This window comes from Stigmatopora argus, chromosome 18, assembly GCF_051989625.1.
Source record: "Stigmatopora argus isolate UIUO_Sarg chromosome 18, RoL_Sarg_1.0, whole genome shotgun sequence".
NCBI lineage: Eukaryota > Metazoa > Chordata > Actinopteri > Syngnathiformes > Syngnathidae > Stigmatopora > Stigmatopora argus.
In genome coordinates, this window is record NC_135404.1 from 2500317 (window position 1) to 2522079 (window position 21763).

The following is a 21763-nucleotide window of genomic DNA, read 5'->3' on the forward strand; positions in this document are numbered from 1 at the left end:
AAAGGCCTAAACAAAATTGGGAACATTGAATTAGTTAGACATGAGACATTCACTTTGACAGTGAACGTCAATCTTTTAGGGTTTCTCCATCTAGCTTGCATTATCTGGTATGAAGATTCATAAATCACAATGTGTTTTGCCTGAAAAGCATGTAATTATTGCACCTGGGAAAAACTATGACCTTAGTTTAATGAAAAGAAAGTACAGAACATGAGTGTTTTCTGTCTTTCCACCATTCATTTATATTTAAACAAATGTCCTTGTGAGTTACTGGCAACCTGCTCTGTGGGTACTGGAACCCTGAGGTTATAAGCCAAAAAGTCAATGTGATTTACACCAGTGGTCCCCAACCACCGGTCCATGAGCTACCTAGTGCCGGTCCTTCAGAGTAAAAAATATCAACATTTTCAATCTTGCCGTCCTACTTGCAATGAGAAAAGTTGTTATAATAATAATACATAATTGCTATTATGCTTGGGACTTTTTTGAAGTCGTGGGTGTCATCTGTGCACCAACCCCACCCCCACACAATTTTGTCTTAAAGAAAATAGACAGCTTTACCGCTCCGCGGTGAGAAAAAGTTTGGGGACCACTGATTTACACAACTAGTCCCCCCCAAAAATAGAAACAGGATGCATCCTTGCCTCAAAAAAGACTTAAAAAGTTTGAATATCAACAAATGTGAAATTGGTTCAACAAAGGCTTAGTGCAGAATTAACATTTACACACTCAGGAGATCTGTGGCAATAAATTATGTAATATCTCTGACTTGTCCCTCTGAACATGAAAGAGAAAAGGATGACATTCAGTAAAATAAAAGTTGCTCACAGAAAAGTGGCGAAAATGTTTATTACACTTACAATCCTGTAATTTACAAAATAGTTATTCAAAACATGAGCTACTTTTAGTACAAAAAGCTTTGGTATCTAATTAGTTAGTAATGTGCATTGCATGGACACTGCGACACAAGATCAAGATGACAGGTCAGCAAAAGACAAAAACTGAAAATATGTGTGTGCTCTAAAATTGCTGTTAAAACATAATTCATTTGTATATATAAGGCTGGAGATCAAATGTGTTTTACAAGTTTTTAAGGTATTCCAAAGTAATTACAAATATATTCATTATTGTTCACCTGTCAGGGCAATTAAGATTACATTCAGTGCTGCAAATGTATTTGCTCCCTTTACAAATTGGTTTCCCACTTAAAGTTTAAAATAATCAAACAGATATATATATATATATAAATTTTAAAAAAGAGTATTATTGACATAAATCTTTGGCACACTTCAGTTATGCAGCTGGACAATAAAGCTAAACATTCCAGCAAGTAACCCAACGGGCTTAAACGTGTACAATGTAGATTTTGGAGCAAACTAATCATATTTGCATTTCATCGAAATGCTTTGGAATGATCTTAAAAAAACAATTCTGCAAGGAGATGTAAAACAAAAACTCAAGTTTAAGAAAATGCTTGAGTACAGTTGGTGCTCCTGTTTTTAGTCAAACAAGTTATTAAGTTCAAAAGGACCAATTCACGTGGGACGGTATTTTAATTAATTTGATAGTTGGGACTTTGCTGAATCCATTGTAATTTTCCCTGTAAAATAAACCAAAAAGCGCAAAAAAATAACCAGCTTTAATTCCATTTCGCTGTTGCAAAAAAATTCGTAGTAGTCATACCTCTACCTACCTACGAATGCCTCTAGGTGTGAAATTTCCAGGTTACGAAAGCTTTTTATTTACAAATGAGTGCCTCAAGATAAGAAAAATACTCAAGTTACGAAACCCCCCCAAAAGTACATACATTCCTTATCCCTTATTTTATTTTGAAAATGTTGTCGCGGGTGCATTGATTCACACTTTAGAAGCTACCTAACCATACTGGGCTCTCATTGGCTATCTCACAACAACCACTATCCATGTTTCAAGATTTTCTCTTATGTACCTGTACTTTTGACCGCCGTTCATTTTCCCAGATTTCTAACGGTGTTTTTTTGTCACGTTTTTCGAGTTAGAATAAAGCAGCTTCTTTTTTTATCATCAACACTGGTAGTTTGTATATGTACTTGTTATTCATTTTGTGACATTAATAAATAATTTTCTGATCTTTTTCTCTCATTTTTGTGTTTCTCACATCTTTCTTACAAAATTGGGATATTTTGACCAATTTTAAAGGGTTTAGTTCAGACTTGGGCAATCTGGTCCTCGAGGGCCGCTGTGGGTGCAGGTTTTTGTTCCAACCAATCCAGCACAGACAGTTTAACTAATTAGATTTCTGCTGAAACAAGAAGCACCTGACTGCAATCCACTGATTGCACTTCTAAGATACTTGATTGGTGGAAAGGTTTCCTCTTATGGGTTGGAACGAAAACCTGCACCCACTGCGGCCCTTTGTGGAATTAATTGCCCAGGTCTGGTTTAGTTGTTAGTTGTGTGAGGACTGGGGAACGGATTAGAGTATTTACATAATGTATTCCTCTACTTATGAAAAGGGTTTTGGAAACAATTAATTTTGTAAGTAGAGGTATGACTGTACTACTGCAGAGTGACATCACGAAGATAAAGTGAACTTTTATGCGCATACTCTTTCGTTTAGTTTCATTACTGTGGCAGCCATCGTTTTTGTTATTTTCTGGGAAATTCAATCGTTTATCAGAAAATTAATCATACATGCTGTGAAGGAAATTGAAACAACACGAACACTGCTGATATAAGCCATATTTTTCCATCTGACCAAGCCGCAAGGGTGGCCAAACCGGTCCTCAAGGGACACTTTGAGTGCAGGTTTTTGTTCCAACCGATCCAGCACAGACACTTTAACTGATGACATTTCTGCAGAAAACAAGAAGCACCTGACTGCAATCCACTGATTGCATTTGTAAGACACCAGATTGGTAAAAAGGTGTTCTACTTATGGGTTGGCATGAAAACCCACACCCACTGCAGCCCTTTGTGGAATAATTTGCCCACCCCTAGACTAAGGCATGAACCTAATAAGTAGGAAGTAGCGGCCTGTAAGTAGTCTATTCTGTGAATTTAATCCTGATATTTTCCTCAATGCTGCTTTGACCAAGTGACAAATGACATGTGGCCAATGAGTCAGATTGTATTTTTATTTTTTTTACTTTTTTTTCAATTTAACTGTAGTAAACAATCCTGGCGTTAGATGGTTAGCATGCAGTCTAGCTGCCCCCAGTTAACATCTGCAGGGTAGCTAAAACAAAGCAGGCGTTGTTATGGGCAGCATCGTCAAAAGTCCACAATTAAAAATCCCCGTTTTAATTTCGGATGAAGAAATTTTAGATTTGGAGCCCAAAATTGATAATTTTCGGGTCAGTCACGGGGAAGGTGTTTTGGTACGGGTTTAAGTTGTATGGCACAATCTCATGTTTTCGATTTTGTATTAGAAAAATAAATGCACAAAACCAAAAGTCATCTACATCCTCCTTTTCCGATGAGACATACGTCTCTTGCTGGGTTGCTCATCGTTTTTCAGAAAGCTGACACCAACATTGCATGAATTATTTTGGGGGGTATAATTTCAATACTTATGGATTCATCTGAGTTTTGATCATTTATTTTTAATACTTTTAAACAAGATTATCATTTAAGTGGTGTTTAAAAATCCGTGAAATATGGCTTTTAAGGTTCCCTTTTTCACTGAGGTCCTTTTGCTCATTTAAATGGATACAACTTTAAAACTTAATTTCATCTCTGTCTCATATTAATATAATCTAATGATCTGGCACATTAACGCCAGGAAGTACAAAAGAATAAGAATTTAAAAATTGGGCAAATAATTTTTCATAGCACTGCAATATAATCTATAATTCATGATTGAGATAGTAGGCATGACCAGATAAAAATAAATTTAAAAAAGCACTGCCATCAAACTTCAGTTTTCATCTTTCAATTTGTATAGGAATTGAAATTCTGGCAGCCCATTTAAGCATTGGCTCAATACCAGCAACAGTGAATGTTTCTCATTTGAAATTTCACAATGTCATTCGTTTAACTGAAGGCTGCATCAATAAAAGGATTCATCAAGGACAAAACAATTTGTGTACTGTGTCCAACTTGCAACTACACTACTTAGAAATTGAGATAAGCATCACAACAGCAGTTTTTTAACTTTTGGGATGAGATGCATTTGCAATAAATATATCATTATACAACCCCTTAGAATCCAAAAGATTACAAAGAAACAAACATATACATGATGTTAACAGCAGAATTTGTTTTAAACTAAATTATGAAAAATTCTCATTTGTGCTCCCAGTTTTCATGAGCAGGATTTCAAGATATCTTATAAGATGTTTTTGCCAAAGGCCCATTTCTCACAAATTGTTCCCAAATTTCTCTGAATTTGTGTCACTGAGCATCCAGCTCACAGGTATGGCAAGACAAAATGGCCATTACTGTATTTTTCCTACTAGAAGTCTTACTTTTTATATACTTTTACTACAGCACTGACCAATGTCCTTGATTAATGATGGAAAAAGTTTTCAAATTATTTATCTTTGTCTATTTTAAAAATGATTGTAAAAAAATAAAATAAACGTAGGTTAATATACTTCATATGCACTGCATACACATAGGCAGCCCGGCGGCCGAGTGGTTAACGCGTCGGCCTCATAGTTCTGTGGTTGTGGTTTCGGTTCGAGGTCGGTCCTCACTGTGTGGAGTTTGCATGTTCGCCCCGGGCTTGCATGCGTTTCCCATTTCCCAAAAACATGCAGGGTAGGCTGGTTGAAAACTAAATTGTCCCTAGGTACGAGTGTGAGTATGAATGGTTGTCCATCACTTGTGCCCTTCGATTGGCTGCGATGGGTTCCAGCACCCCTGCGACTGTTATGAGGATAAGCAGTTTAGAAAATGAATAAATGCATTAACATATATACAGACGCTCCCCTACTTACGAACGCAATTGGTTCCGAGCGATTGTTCATAAGTTGAATTTGTTTGTAAGTTGATTCAGTGCTATATTTTGTATTATAATTTATGTTTAAGGCCGATATAAGTATATTGAAGGTTTATATAAGTGCATTTGTATGTTTAAGGTTTGTATAAGTAACACGCATTGGTTTGTACTGAAAAAAAAAACATTTAATAAAATGGAGAGAATATGTACAGTACTGTAGAGAGAGAGATTTATGTATTAGAAACTGGCCAAAAGAAGCGACCTAATGACGATTGCACAGTTTTCTTCTTTTTTTCATCATAAATGATGCGGTAGCACTGTATGGCATCATTCAATTGATTTGCAAACTTTGTGCAACGTTCAATATTTGGGTCCTGCTGCTCGATCTTTCTGTTTATAAATGGTACTGACGGTCGAACGATTCAATGCCCATGAAACGCTCACCACTCTCACGCGCATCCAGCTTCGTTATTATTGCCACTCGTTTCAAACGAAATGGCTTGCCTCTTCCTTGCAACTCCCTCAATAGAAGCCTTTAGCTTTTTACCAACCATATTCAATATTGGATGCATGAGATATTTAATGATACAAATGAAAAAGGTTCTTTGCACACTGGAGATACATTCACGCACTTCCGCATTGCAACGAAGAAGAAGGTAGATGCTGGGTGAGCTGAGCTCTCACAGCGCCAGGCGTCGGTATTAGCGGCGGAAAGAAGTACTACTCCGAAAAAGGCGCGAAATACAAAATTGGACTTGCGAACATTTTTGGACTTAAACGCAATTTGCAGACATGTTCGTATGTACTGTTGTTCGTAAGTTGAATGTTCGTAAGTAGGGGAGCGTCTGTATACTGCATATATAATTATTCAACATTAAGAGTTCAGACAGATAATCTGTCACTATTCTGTTGTAGCCGTCCGTGTGAGAAGAAGTCCGGTTACATCCCATAGTTTAGTGAACTCAATGCTGGTCTCTTCTTCCCTTTTATCTTGAGTGATCCGTACCGAGCCTAAAGACAGGGTTTAAAAATAATAAGGCACTTCTGCTATCAATGGCTTTTTCATTTTTCATTGCAAAAGACATTATTGCTTACATCTTTACGGATTTTAGATCGTGTCAGCTTCAGACTCTGAGATCGCCTCAGTCCTTTTTGAGCAACAGCTTCATCCTCAGAGAAAATTGTCTCGTCATCGCTTCTTTCATCCTGATCCTGATCATAAAAGTATTCTGAAGACACAGCATAATTACATCTTTTTTAGTATGAGACAGTGAGCAACAGTATAAAAATTACCTTCGTATGAAAAGGTTTGAGCACCCCTGATCATTTTCAAGATTTTCCTTTATAAATCATTAGTTGTTCGGATTAGCAATTTCAGTTAAACATTTCATATAGCAGACAAACACAGTGATACTTGAGAAGTGAAATGAAGTGTATAGGATTATAGAAAGTGTCAAATAATTACTTAAACACAAGTAGGCAGGTATTTTTGGTATTATTGATTTGAATACCTTTAGCACTAATTATTGGAACACAAAATTTGTTTGGTAAGCTCATTGACCCTTGTCCTACATAAAAAGGTGAAGCCAATTATGAGAAAGGGCATTTAAGGTGGCAAGTTCTTCTCTAATGAGTGGCAAAATGGGAGCCTCAAAACAATGTCAAAGACCTAAAAAAAGATTGTTCAACATCATGGTTTAGGGCAAGGGTCGGGAACCTTTTTGACAAAGAGAGCCAGAAACAATTCATATTTTCTAATGTTATTCCTTGGGCGAATACTCCAGATTTACAAGTCAAAATACATGTAAATGGGTGCCTTTTGTTGTTGTTGTTGTTGTAATTTTACCACTTTTAAAGTGGAAAAAACTGAATACTTTTGACAAGATTCTTATGCAGTTGCTAATCAATGAGAGTTTACATTCCAGAAGAGTCTAATGCAAAAAAATGAAGATTAAGGCAGCTCTAAATGGCGGTGCGCAAGGGTGCAGCGGCTCAATGCTCTCCAGTTTGGTGTTTTTGCGAGGCAAACTTTTTCTACAGTCGCCAGGATTTAATTACTCTCGGAAGGCGATGCGATATATCCATCACAACAGATTACCAACGGACCTACAATATCCCCGAGGACATCTCAAGACCTCCAGGATCTCCGTGGATAGTCAGCCCACTTAAAGTGCGACGGAGGCGGCGAAGGGAAAGAAAGCAAAAGCGCGGATGCCGGGCGGGCCTAGCTGCTAAGCTAAGGCAGCCATCACACCGAGCACCGCTTCCGAGTATCTTTTTGACCAACGCCAGATCCACCACCCACAAAATGGATGATTTGGAACTTCAGATTGCAACCAACAGCTTTGTCAGGAACTGCAACATTATTCTCATCGTGGAAACGTGGCTACACCCGCAAATCCCAGACGCCGCGGTCTCGCTAGCTAGCCGGACGCTTATTTCGAAACGATCATTCGCAAGAATTAACAGGGAAACGCAAAGGAGGGGGACTTTGCGTGTTCATACACAATGAATGGTGTTGCGACAGTAGGATCATTAACACTCACTGCTCCCTGGAGTTAGAGCTATTGTCGGTACGGTGCAGGTCCTTCTATCTACCTGGGGAGCTAACGGCTATCATTGTAATGGCTGTCTACATCACACCGGAAGCTAACGTTAGCACGGCACTTATCCTCCTGCTAACGGCTGTAAACAAACAGCAGCTTGACCACCCCAATGGAGTCTTTATTGTCGCTGGTGACTTCAACAAAGCGTGTTTAAAGACTGTTCTGCCTAAGTTTATCCAGTACGTGAAGTGTCACACCAGAGGAGATAGATTTCTAGACCATGTTTATTCTAATATCAAACATGCTTATAGAGCCACTTCCCTCCCTCACCTGGTTGGATCAGACCATCTCTGCCTGTCCCTCACCCCCGCATACACTCCACTCCGGAGGCCAACAAGGCCACAAATAAAGATAATAAAAACTTGGCCCGATGACTCCCTTTCTCAGCTGCAGGACTGTTTTTCCCGCAACAACTGGGAACTTTTTGAACACCACAATCTCCAGGGCTACACGGACACTGTACTTTCCTACATCAAAAACTGCACTGACAACATCACTGTTAATAAACGGATACAGGTTTTTTCTAACCAAAAACCCTGGATGACCAATGAGACACAGGCACTCATCAAATGCCGTAACACTGCCTTCAGGTCAGGGGACAAGGTACAATACAGCGCTGCCAGAGCAGAGCTGAAGAGAGGCATTAAAAAGGCTAAGGCAGCATATACAAGGAAAATTGAGGAGCACTTCGCAGGAAATAGCCCAAAGAAGATGTGGCAGGGAATACGACATATTACCAATTACAATGACAATAATGTGTCTGTTAATGCAGATGCCTCACCAGCAGAGGAACTGAACCGTTTCTTTGCCCGCTTTGAGACTGACAAATCAGACCCAGTCTCAACACATCCACCCTGTAGCAGTACACTGGAGCTTCAGGAACATGTAGTGAGACAGGTACTGTGGACTGTGAACACAAGGAAGGCTGCTGGCCCTGACAGAGTGCCTGGGAAGGTGCTGGTTGGTGTTTTCACAAAAAAATTCAATTGTTCCCTGCAACAATCCATCATTCCATCCTGCCTGAAATCTACCACCATTATCATTGTCCCTAAAAAGCCAACCATTGACAGCCTGAATGACTACAGGCCTGTTGCACTCACGCCTGAGATCATTAAGTGCTTTGAAAAGTTGGTCGCCCGCCATATCAGGAATACAATCTCTCTCTCAGTTGACCCTCACCAGTTTGCTTATAGAGAAAACAGGTCCACTGAGGACAGATAGCCATAGCTCTATACAGCACTGAGCCACCTGGAGCACCATGGGACTTATGTGAGGATGCTTTTCATTGACTATAGCTCAGCCTTCAACAATATAATACTCTCCCACCTTAGACTATCCTCTTCCATCTGCTGCTGGATAAAGAACTTCTTAACCAACCGACCACAAACTGTTAGACTTGGTCCCCACCTCTCTTCCTCCATTACACTGAGCACTGGCTCCCCTCAAGGCTGTGTACTGAGTCCTCTTCTGTACACATACAACTGTACAACGACCCACCAGTCGAACTCCATCATCAAATTTGCCGATGACACCACTGTGGTCGGACTCATCTCAGGAGGGGATGAGTCGGCCTACAGAGATGAGGTCAACAAACTGTCTTAGTGGTGCTCGGTGAACAATCTCACTGAACACCACGAAAACTAAAGAAATAATCCTGGACTTTTCCAAACACAGCACAGATCTGGCCCCACTCCTCATAAATGGAGTATGTGTAGACAGGGTCCAGTCCTTTAAATTCCTGGGGGTCCACGTCACGGATAAGCTCTCCTGATCCACAAACACCATGACAGTAGTGAAGAAGGCCAAGAAACGACTCAATTTCCTCAGGGTACTCAGGAGGAACAACTTGGACACTAAGCTTCTGGTAACCTTCTATAGAGCCACTGTGGAGAGCATCCTGGCATACTGCATTACAGTGTGGTACACTGGAAGCATGGCAGCAGACAAAAAGGCCATGCAAAGAGTGATTAACACTGCCCAGAAGATCGTCGGCTGCTCTCTGCCCTCACTGGTAGACATTGCCAGCCTTCGTTACCTCAGCAGAGCCGGGAACATTGTTGGGGACCTGGACCACCCTGGTCACAACCTGTTCCAGCTGCTGCCCTCTGGCAGACGCTACAGGTCTCACAAAGTACGGACAAATAGGCTTAAGGACATTTTTTCCCTCTGCCGTCAGGACTCTGAACTTGCGGTAGCACGACACACAATCCCTTCTGTGTAATAACTTTGGGGTGAGGTAACATGAAAGACCTTGGGCGGTGATCTGTCTCTGTCTACTGGCTGACTGAAGGTAAGTGAGGAGACAGTGAGAGGTAAGTGATCTGTTTTTTTTTCTTTGTTGGCATCTGCGAGACAAGCTTTTTCTGCAGTTGCCGAGATTTGGTTGCGCTCGGGGGTGATGCGATCTATCCATCACGGCAGAATGCCAACGAGTCTGAAATTATCACTTATTTGGGCCTTTATTTGGGCCAGGAAAGTGCACCTTGTGGAGAAGCACTACCAATTTCGTCATACGCAGCAGGGTATGACTATTAGGCTTTTGTCGAGTCAATGATGATGACAAAGCCTATGTCCGATTATTGTTATTATTATTATTATCTAGACGTACTATCTCGGCTCTCTGTTTCCATATGTTATTTAGCACACAGGTTAGCGAAGAGCCAGATGGACCCATCAAAAGAGCCACATGTGGCCCCCAAGCCATAGATTCCCTACCCCTGGTCTAGGGGAAGGATACAAAAAGTTAGCTCAGACATTTCAGATGTCAGTTTCCACTGTGAGAGAAAAATAGTGAAGAAATGTAAGACCAGAGGCACAGTTCAAGGTAAGGCCCGGAAAAGAAGGACGGTGAAAAGTGTCAAACTCAACCCACATACCAGCTCCAAAGACCTACAACATGATCCTACTACAGATGTGTTACTGTGCATTATTCAACTATTCAGCGCACTTTGCACAGGGAGATGCTGTGCGAGAGAGTCATGTGGCGCAGAAGCCTTTTTTGTCCACATGCCACAAACAGAGTTGCTTGAGGTACCGTATTTTCACGACTATAAGGCGCACTAAAACGTCTTAAATTTTCTCCAAAATAGACAGGGCGCTTTATAATGGGGAGCGCCATGTGTAAGCTCGGAAGCCTGACTGAGAACACTTCTTGCCGACACGCTTCTTATATAGAGAGAAGGTGGATATGGGTGGGGTCAGACGCTAAAGGCACGCCCCTACAAGGTACCCGTATATAGTGTGGGCATGTGTTTATTATTTAAAAAAATCGGTTTGGTTTCCAAGGCCCCCCGAAGTAGCGGTGAAAAACCAAGTCACGAAAATGAACTCTGAGCTTGCCGTCATTCCCGGAGGCTTAACTTAAGCGCCGGGCTAGTTACGCCACTATTTGCGAATGATTGTGGCTGCCGGGATGAACGTGTCTGCTTGCACTGTTGTTAAAGGCACTAACAACAGATGCTTGAAAACCGCTGGACATCGGCATCAACACAGCTTTACGAAGGGTGGCAGGCAGCGCCGGGCTAGTTACGCTAGCTAATATTTGCGAATGGATTGTGGCCTGGACATCGACATCAACACAGCTTTACGAAGGGTGGCAGGCAGCGCCGGGCTAGTTACGCTAGCTACTATTTGCGAATGGATTGTGGCCTGGACATCGACATCAACACAGCTTTACGAAGGGAGGCAGGCAGCGCCGGGCTAGTTACGCTACCTACTATTTGCGAATGGATTGTGGCTGCCTGGACGAATGTATAAAACTTAGCGTTTTCGATGACTCATTTGGACAATTGTTCAATTCGGACACAGAAAATGAGGACTTTGATGGATTTGTGGGTGTTGATGACATAAGTACATTGTAAAATGGCTAAATAAAGTACAACCGAACTCAGTTTTGCTTCCGTTGCTGTGTCCGTATGTTTAAGCTGGTATATGTTTTGCCATGCCTGGCTGCATTTTTAAAGTGTGCGTCCTGTGCGTGTCAAATACAGAAATAGCACTCGTTACTGACACTGCGCCTTTAAATGCCATATAGTCGGGAAAATACGGTACGCTAAAGCACATTAGGACAAGCTTAATTTCGGAATTGGGTGCTGTGGGAACTGATGAAACTAAAATTGAGTTATTTGGACATAACTATAGCCAGTGTGCATGGCGAAAGAAGAACACAGAAGAACAATGTTCAAGAATCAGTGACAAAGTTTAAGTTGCGCCGGGGCTGGATACTTCAAAAAGATAACGACCCTAACTAAGCACTGCTGAAATTCTACTAAGGGATTCATGCAGAGAAACAAGTACAACGTTCTGGAAAGGCCATCTCAGTTCCCAGACCTGAATATTATTGAAAATCTGTGGCATGATTTAAAGTGTGCTGTCCATGTTTGGAAACCAGCAAACCTGACTGAACTGGAGATGTTTTGTAAAGAAGAATGGTCAGAAATACCTTCAATCAGAATCCACACCCTCATTGGAAGCTATAGGAAGCATTTAGAGCAGGGGTCTCGAACTCAATTTACCTGGGGGCCGCTAGAGGCCGAGTCTGGGTGAGACTGGGCCGCATCAGGATTTCCACAAGAAAAGCACTGATAAAACATTCCAACGTTATCAAATATCTTTATTTTTTAACAAAAAATAATGAATTAAATAAATTAACTTAAAGATGAATAAAAAATAAATCAATCAGTAATACAAAACCAAATAATACTAATGAGCATACAGTAGATATACACTGGCTGGCTAAGTAGAGAAAATGAATTATTTTTATTCCGTTTCAAATGTCTGTATTAACAGCTCTTTAACCTTTAACTTTCTGAACTTGAATGGAACATTGAACATGAAATATTCTGAACACGGCTTCTCTTGCCTACTCCTTGCTGCTAGAGACCTGGCAGCGCTTCTTCTCACATAGTCACATTTGGCTTGAGGGAGGAAGCAGTGGAGACCCTCAGTAGAGCTTGAAGATGCTCATCAGTAAGTTTGGACCTGTACTTGGACTTATTGAAGTTCAAGGTGGAGAAGAGCTTCTCACACAAGTATGTGCTCCCAAAAAGGCACATGGTCCGCTTGAACCTTCGGGAAAGTTCAGGGAAGCTGGGGGTCAACTCTCTCAAAAATTGCCCAAGCTTGTCTGCTTCTCCACTCACCTCCCTGAACTTGGCTTTGAGTGCAGAGTTGCACTGCAGGTCAATGAGCTCCATTTGAAGCTCAGGAGGGGCATCTTGCACATCAAAGGAGAAGGGGTCCGCAAACATTTGAAATGTGGCTTTGTGTGTCTTGAAGTCTGCAAATCTGTGATCAAATTCCTCCTGTAGCTTCGAAATGGCCTCAACATACTTCTCACCACTGAATGGTGTGCCTGCATCCACGAGAGCCTTGCATGCTGGGAAATGGCAAAGGTTTGTCTGAGAGAGCTGGGCTTTCCATAACACAAGTTTAGTGCAGAATGCTCTCATGTTGTCATAGGCAGCACTGACAAGTTGCCCCTGGCCTTGTAGCTTCTTGTTCAGTACATTAAGCTCATGTGTGATATCAACAAGAAAAGCCAAGTCCATGAGCCATTTGGGATCACTTAGCATAGGATCAATCAACTCACAAACGGCGTAGCTAGCTTTGACTGCTGCATTACTGTCTTTGGTAGCCTTCTTGAAGAGATCCTGTTGCCTCAGAAGACGTGTTTTAAGACTGGCAACCTGGTTGGCTCTCTCATCTCCCTGGTATTTTTCGTACTCCTCAGCATTGCTCGTAGTACAATTACGTTTCAAATTGTATTCCTTGTGCACCGCAACTTTTTCAGTGTAAATGAGACATGTCGGGGTGCCCCTGTGTTCAACAAAGAAATATTGCACTCCCCACTTTTCTTGAAACTGTCTGTGCTCATCACCGACCTTTCTCTTCACGGCAGGCTTTGAAAGAGACATCTCTGGGGCTCTGTAATATGTTTTTCCACTTGGAATGAGTCTCGGGTTGATCTTTCACATTCAGTCGCGCGGGTTTGTGGCGCATGTGCACTTTCGCTCTCCGTTTCAATCGCGGAGATGGCTACAGACACTGACACAGGCTGGATCACGGATCATAGCGCCTCATTCAGTTCTATGCTGAGAGCAGCGGAGGAGTGTGCGCGCCGAGCGGAGGGATCGGCCTCACGGCTTCTCATCCGCCCAGCTGATTGGAGGAATGAATGAGTGAGTGAGCGAGGCACTGGACAGCCCGGCCGATGTCCCGCCCTCCAGAGCCGTATACCTCACCGTGATTGGTTCATTCAGCTCCGAACCAAAGTTCCCTCTAATTTTTTGTTGGTCTGAGCAGAAAGACAACCTCCCTGAGCGCACTGAGTACCAGTGTGAGCGACATCATCGGTACTCGGATGATTCGCCTAAAGACGTTTCGCCGACGGACGTTTGACAGACGGGCAGGTCGCCGAATGGACGTTCCACCGAACGTTCATTCGGCCGAACGGAGGTTTCGCCGAAACGGGATTCGAACGCTCGCCCCGCCGGATCGTGTGTGTACAAGTTTTTCAACCTCGGCCCGCGGGCCATATACGGCCCGTTAGGATTTTTAATCCGGCCCGCCGCCGGTGTTGTCCAAATTATAGTAAAAATCAATGTTCGTCTACCATCAATGGCAGTCCGGGAATAAGCACTCTTGGGCAGGCAGATGTAGCAGAACCGAGCCGTAAAATGACAGCAATCGGGTCAAATCCATCCTAAAACAGCATTTAATGATTAAATACAAATACTGGATGATATCGCGATGGAGGCAAAAAAACGTCTATAGACGTCCATTCGCCAAACGGCTCAAAATGCTCTCAAATTCGGTCAAATCCAGCTGAAAACAGCGTTTAATGATTAAATACAAATACTAGTATTTGTATTTAATCATTAAACTAACAAATACTAGTACGACCTGTCCGTCTGTCAAACGTCCGTCGGCGAAACGTCTTTAGGCGAATCATCCGGTCACGACATCATCATTGCTCGCTATCGGCACACCAGTATCACACCTGCCACAAGCAGGTGCATGTCAATGTTCCCTCTAATTTTTCATGTAAAACATGCTTTAAAACAAGAAAAACATGAGTGGACAGAGCTGCTGCCACTTAAACGGCGCCATCATGGGGAAAGGGGTAAAAAAAATAAAATAAAATAAAAATTAAAAAAAAAATTAAAAAAAAAAAAAAATCGATCTTTCATATTAAGACGGGGGCCGCAAATTATCGTCCCGAGGGCCGCAGTTGGCCCGCGGGCCGCAAGTTTGAGACCCCTGATTTAGAGGCTGTTATTTCTCCAAAAGGATGAGCTACTTAATATTGATGTAATTTTTCTGTTAGGGTGCCCAAATTTATGCACCTGCCTACTTTTATTAAAGTAATTATTGCACACTTTTTGTAAATCCTATAAATTTCATTTTACTTCTCAAATATTACTGTTTATCTGCTATATGATATATTTAACTGAAATTGCTGATCCAAACAACAAAAGATGTAGAAAGGAAAAGCTTGAAAAGGATCAGGGGTGCCCAAACAGTTTCATATGACTGTATTGAGGATTCTTACAACTTATCTTGATGTATGTTATTGAATGTACAATTAAACTATTTGTATACAGGCAGGCCCGGCAGCTGAGGGGTTAGCGCGTCGACCTCTAAGTGGGGGTCCTGGGTTCAAATCCAGGTCAGTCCATCTGCGTGGAGTTTGCATGTTCTGCCAGGGCCTGCGTGGGTTTTCTCCGGGAAGTCCGGTTTCCTCCCACATTCCAAAAACAAGTATGGTAGGCTGATTGGACACTTTAAATAGCTCCTAGGTATGGGTGTGTGGGGGCATGGTTGTCCGTCTCCTTGTGCCCTGCGATCGGCTGGCCACCGATTCAGGGTGTCCCCTGCCTCTGGACCGAAGTCAGCTGGGATAGGCTCCAGCACGCCCCGCAATCCTAATGAGGATAAAGCGGTTCAGAAAATGAGATGAGAGGTATTTCGGAAAGTCAACAGAGCCTAAATAACCTAGTTTTAAATAGATTTTTTCATATCGGCCAAAAATGCCGATACCAATATATGTGAAATGTCCAAATATCAGTGCCGATAATTGGTCCAGCTATAACGTGAGGGAAACCCTGAATTGGTGCCCAGCCAATCGGCAGAAACAAGTTGACGGACAAACCTCCTTACTCACACTCCACTCCAATCCACACACGTGGTTGGAAACTGGAGTAACTGGAAAAAACCCACACAAGCCCAGGGAATACATGGAAACACCACACAGGAAAGGCCCGATCCTGTGAGGCCGACGCGCTAATGACTCTGCTACCGGGCCGCCGTGTGTGGGTATCCATACCTGAATCATCAGGTACATCAGCACTCTGAGCTCGTCGAATGGATGGGTTGGCAACATGGGAACTGTACTGATACATCCGGTTGTCACCTCTACCATCTTGCTGACTGATCTGTGTCAGATCGTGCATGCTCAAGCTCCGCAGCTTGTCTGTGATGGCACCTTGACCCTGTGACAGAAAATCCCACAGACCGACATAATTAATATTGTGTCAGCCACAAGGGTTTATCACAAAACTACCACAATGATGAAGTTAGTGTCAGTTGCCTTTCCACAACTGATATTATGGTTTTCCTATTAGCATACATTGCAAATCCTAATTGGGAATGAATTGAAACATGGTTTGTCATTTTCGATAATGTGCCTATTGGTGCATCAAAAAAAATTTGGGGCACGTTTCATTTTGCCGATTGCCCAATCTTTGACAGTTGTAACTCTATGATCATTGTTTCCATTTGGCTTTGGTGAATATAAATTCAATGAAAAAGAAAATCGTGTAGACATTGCAATCTCAAAAGTCTTAATTTTCTGGTCAAATGCTGCCTGAAATACAATAAAGAACCTTTATAAATTCTATAATATAGTGCACATTATGGTGAAGGTATCAATCAACATTAATAGGAACATTAGAATATGAACCTAAAACATTGGTCAAGCCTTTAACTGGTGCAAACCATCTTGAGAACACTAATTCAACCACTCTCCACTTCAAATTGCTCACTTGCCAAAAATTGTGGTTTGGTCTCAAATTTAAAGGAGAGTACAAATCATACTGATTTTGCAATTAAAAGTTTTTGCCTTTTGGGTTAAAACAAAAATGTCTCTGGATTTACACTTGATGTGTGCATGTTCACAACAAACATTGTATCAATGCAGTGAGAACTGTGAAGAACAATGAAGAAAACTTAAATGAGGACATTAGAACAACACCTGTATGAAATGGTGAAAAAGTCTGGCTCATGCAACCAAGATTTATATTTTTACCTCCTAGAGAAAGAAGCCTGGTGAAGAACAAATGCCCTAAGAAAAGAAGCAGGTCAGTAAAGAAAATAGAAGAAACTCAGCCACGAGAGGGTTAGCCACATTATCTTACGTGAAAGAGGTTTTCTCTCACATTTTTGTAAATGTGTTACTTCATCATTTCATGGGAAGGCGTTGAAGAAATGAGCCTTTATGGCAGCTTTGATCAGATCTGCCGCAAATTCAAACCATTCATCAATCCCAGGATCGCAGACTTTTTAACCGACAATTGCTGTTTATGTTCCTTTTTAAGAACTAAAAGTTGAATTACTATGACAATGGCAACTCCTAGGGGTACAGTAATCCCTCGAATTTCGGGGAAAATGTAGACCAGACATGGCCGCAATAATCGAAAAACTGCCAAGTAGGATCATTACTACCATAAAACATGTTATTATTACCATATTACATGTTTTCGCACCTATACAAAAATGCAAGTACAATTATCAAGTCTATTTATTAAATATTAGAGTTATAAGCATATCAAAAGCCAGTAATGTATCAATATATAAATATATACAGTGGTACCTCTACATACGAGCAGCTCTACCTACGAGATGCTCGCGATACGAGGAAAATTTCGAGCAAATAATTAGCTCTAGATACGAGAAAAATTTAGAGATGCGAGAAAGCCAGGTGGCCATGACATGAGAGGCTGTTTGTCATTGTAGCGCACTGTCTTTTTTGACGCATCTCTTTCGTGTATAACAGATATCTACGAGCACTGAACGATTCTTCACACGAGTTTCTCCTACACATGGACCAGAAAACGCACAACGTGCATTCGCGGGCAAAAAGAGGGCTTTCTGGGTAATGAAGTACAGACGCTCCCCTACTTACGAACATTCAACTTACGAACAACGGTACATACAAACATGTCTGCAAATTGCGTTTAAGTCCAAAAATGTTCGCAAGTCCAATTTTGTATTTCACGCCTTTTTCGGAGTAGTACTTCTTTCCGCCGCTAATACCGACGCCTGGCGCTGTGAGAGCTCAGCTCACCCAGCATCTACCTTCTTCGTTGCAATGCGGAAGTGCGTGAATGTATCTCCAGTGTGCAAAGAACCTTTTTCATTTGTATCATTAAATATCTCATGCATCCAATATTGAATATGGTTGGTAAAAAGCTAAAGGCTTCTATTGAGGGAGTTGCAAGGAAGAGGCAAGCCATTTCTTCTGAAACGAGTGGCAATAATAACGAAGCTTGATGCGCGTGAGAGTGGTAAGCGTTTCACGGGCATTGAATCGTTCGACCGTCAGTACCATTTATAAACAGAAAGATCGAGCAGCAGGACCCAAATATTGAACGTTGCACAAAGTTTGCAAATCAATTGAATGATGCCATACAGTGCCACCGCATCATTTATGATGAAAAAAAGAAGAAAACTGTGCAATCGTCATTAGGTCGCTTCTTTTGGCCAGTTTCTAATACATAAATCTCTCTCTCTCTCTCTCTCTCTCTCTCTCTCTCTCTCTCTCTCGCTCTCTCTCTCTCTCTCTCTCTCTCTCTACAGTACTGTACATATTCTCTCCATTTTATTATTATTTTTTTTTTTTCAGTACAAACCAATGCGTGTTACTTATACAAGCCTTAAACATACAAATGCACTTATATAAACCTTCAATATACTTATATCGGCCTTAAACATAAATTATAATACAAAATATAGCACTGAATCAACTTACAAACAAATTCAACTTATGAACAATCGCTCGGAACCAATTGCGTTCGTAAGTAGGGGAGCGTCTGTATACTCGTGCACACAACACCGATAGCCAATGGCCCCCTTTCTCAGAATAAAACTTCATTACCCACAATCAATACGTGGGTAGGCTGAGCTGTTGCATTTCCTGTTTTTCCTTCCTTAGCCTGTTAGCTCCTGCAATTGCTCATTCAAGAATACTTCTCGTTGGCAAGTAGTCGTGCGTTATCCTATTGTGAGGACATTTGTGTGCATCATTTTCGGAATATTTTGAAGGGAATACAACAGCAAACAGCCTATCAATAGCGAATGTGAACGAACAGCTAACCCGGCCAGAAGGTATAAAAATGTAAAACAAAATTAGAATTCAGTTTTGTGTAAAGTTACATTAAACGTATGTTTGAGTGTGTCTGTATATATTAATCCAAGTTAATTTAAATTTGTTTGTTCGGTTACGAGTGCGTTGTCATGGAAAGTCGTCGGCTGCTCTCTGCCCTCACTGGTAGACATTGCCAGCCTTCGTTACCTCAGCAGAGCCAGGAACATTGTCAGGGACCAATACCACCCTGGTCAGAACCTGTTCCAGCTGCTGCCCTCTGGCAGACGCTACAGGTCTCACAAAGCACGGACAAATAGACTTAAGGACAGTTTTTTCCCCACAGCCATCAGGACTCTGAACTTGAGTTAGCACAACACACAATCCCTTCTGTGCAATAACTTCGGGGTGTGCAATAACAATGTGCAATATCTTAGATTGTGTAATATTTTAGAATTTACCTAGCCGGGATGTGACTTTTTATACTTTTATATTACTATTTATGTTTTTTTTACTGGGAAAACGCACTTTGTGGAGTAGCACCACCAATTTCGTTATACGCAGCTGTGTATGACGACAATAAAGGCTTTTGATTTGATTGATTTTGATTTGATCTTGAGTCACTCATTTGCATATAAAAAAATTGCAAAGTCTTATAAATATACAGACTGAAGTGATGTCAAAATACCCATCCCTAAGAACAGGAAAGAAAAAAGTAAAGAGAAATACTTTTTGTCACCACGAGTTGGGGCTGTCAAGTTTTGGCAAAAGACTCCTAGTAAACACTTAAAGGTGGTACAATCATCAAGTACAAGTTTGGTACACATACTTGGACGTACTGTTAGGCAGCTATTGCAGTTAGGGGTAAAAAATGGCGAAGGTCTTTTTCAACTTCCTATTAAGATCTCTCCTCTTTGCCAAAAATGCTATTTTGTAGATGGGCCACCTAGACACAAGGTCATTTGGGCTTGGAGGAGGATCCAGGCCGGTAAAACTAAGTTATTTTTTCTATAACTAGGTGGTGCTGTATCCGATCAGAAAAATTTCAACAGAGACATTTTGAGGGCGGGACACTTGGCAAGCCTGTCAAATATCAGAAGAGTTGAAGAATTGTTGGCCTTGGCTGTTATTAACCATTTAGTGAGTTTGGCACGTTGCCTAAACCACCTTGGACTTCCACAAGTCTCATCAACACCCACCAATTTTGAGGGTGATCAGTGAAACGCACTAGGACGAGTTTGTTTAAATGCGCACCCTGCCGGCGGCCAAAATCATTCATTTTTACAGACTTTGAGCCAAGATGGCCGACTTCATGTTCGGTTTAAGATATGGCACCCAGAGACATTTTTGTACAGTTTGGCACAAAGTATCGACCCTCCAAATTTCATAGGTTGTAGGTTGAAGTAGAGGGAAAATATAAAAATTTCACCCAAAATCTATAGATACAGTAAATTTGGTCAACATTTGAAATTGTTTAGGCCTACATAAAGGCAGCTAATATCTGCCCCGCAGATAAAATAATAATCCTTAGAATGACAATAGAGCTCTTTGCAAAAATACAATTGGACCATTCGCGCCAAAGTGTGATCAGGATCTAAATATAAAATACTATTAATAATTAAGATTTTATTTTAATACTTGCCTTGACAGCAGCAGTGACAGCAGCAGTGGCTGCAATGCTGAGCCCCTGCTTGCCGAAGTTCACCATTGTTTCATAACTTTTTTCCTTGGCCTGCACAATATAGTCATCTATTTCCTAGTCAAAGAATGAGCAAACCATTTATTGCGGATAATCAAGTAAAAGTCACCGAAACTTTTGCAGGCCTCAGTTACAATGGAACTCACCCTCTCTCTGGAAGACAGTAGCGGGTGCAAACATTTCCTGTAAATGAGACCTGCTCCTCTGGTGTAGGGGGAAAGGAGCCAAATTACAAATGCTACCTTCAGTTCATAGTACAAAGGAAACCTGGAAAGAGACAACACATACTGACACACAAATAAAATGTGCCTATCCAAACTGTCATTCCACATCAGTTACAATAACATTTTTATAATTTGACTGATTTTCTATTAGTACCATATTTTCTCGCATATAAGACGTACACTTAAAATTGCCTTAAAATTGTTGAATTTTAAAATTTCTCTCGTATAAGACGTCCCCTGATTCACAATTTTCACCTCCATATTCATGGTTTTAATAGGGAGTACAAATGTGTTACTTTGAAGGGAATATCTTAAGAAAAAATATTGCACGTGGTATTTCTGAGATACTGTATGAATTGAAAGACTCGTCTGCTGGATTGCACATTATTTGGGTCAATATCGTAAGGAAGTGAATATGCCTGTCTTAGTAAATGCAAAATATCAGATTATTCAATTTGAAAAAATAAATAAGTCTATCTTGACAAGAACATGATGCTTTTTGATGACAGAAATTACAATTTTCTTATCAGACGTTTAAGGTGTTGTGGTGGCCATATTCCTTCTAATGTCGACATATATCGATACTTTCGATGGTTCATATTACTGCAATAGTTGTCACTTTTGAACAAGAAATTAAAAAAAAAAAATCAAAGCGGAATTTTGTTTTATTTCATAATCACAAATACAATCATGCAGCTAAACCTTCAAAATATTTTCTTTCTGTATTCCAAAATCGTATCGCCTGTACATAGACAAATTTGAAAAGGAAGTCAGGTGAGCAGTACATCCAGGAAGTGTGCCCATATCGCTATAGTTTTCACCAAGTCTCTGGGTGCAATAATAGCATGAGATACACATTTCGCAGGTATCAAAGCTGATATGTTAATGATCGACCGCAAGACCTTTAATCAGCCTTAACAACTATTGGGATGTGCTGACATGGTAAAC

The 21763-nt window shown here is 41.1% G+C and overlaps 1 protein-coding gene across 1 annotated transcript in view; it reads right to left on the reverse strand.

Annotated features, from left to right (window-relative positions):
- Positions 1–831: 831 nt before the first annotated feature.
- The window catches only part of reep3b (receptor accessory protein 3b), a 29116-nt gene continuing 8184 nt past the window's right edge, over positions 832–21763 (reverse strand). Inside the window, exons 4-8 of the mRNA XM_077625524.1 lie at positions 20738–20858; positions 20535–20648; positions 15857–16022; positions 6020–6153; positions 832–5935 (exon numbers count right to left, since the gene is read on the reverse strand). Coding sequence (XP_077481650.1) covers positions 5864–5935; positions 6020–6153; positions 15857–16022; positions 20535–20648; positions 20738–20858 — 607 coding nt within the window. The 3' untranslated portion in view covers positions 832–5863. The remainder of the gene's footprint in view (positions 5936–6019; positions 6154–15856; positions 16023–20534; positions 20649–20737; positions 20859–21763) is intronic.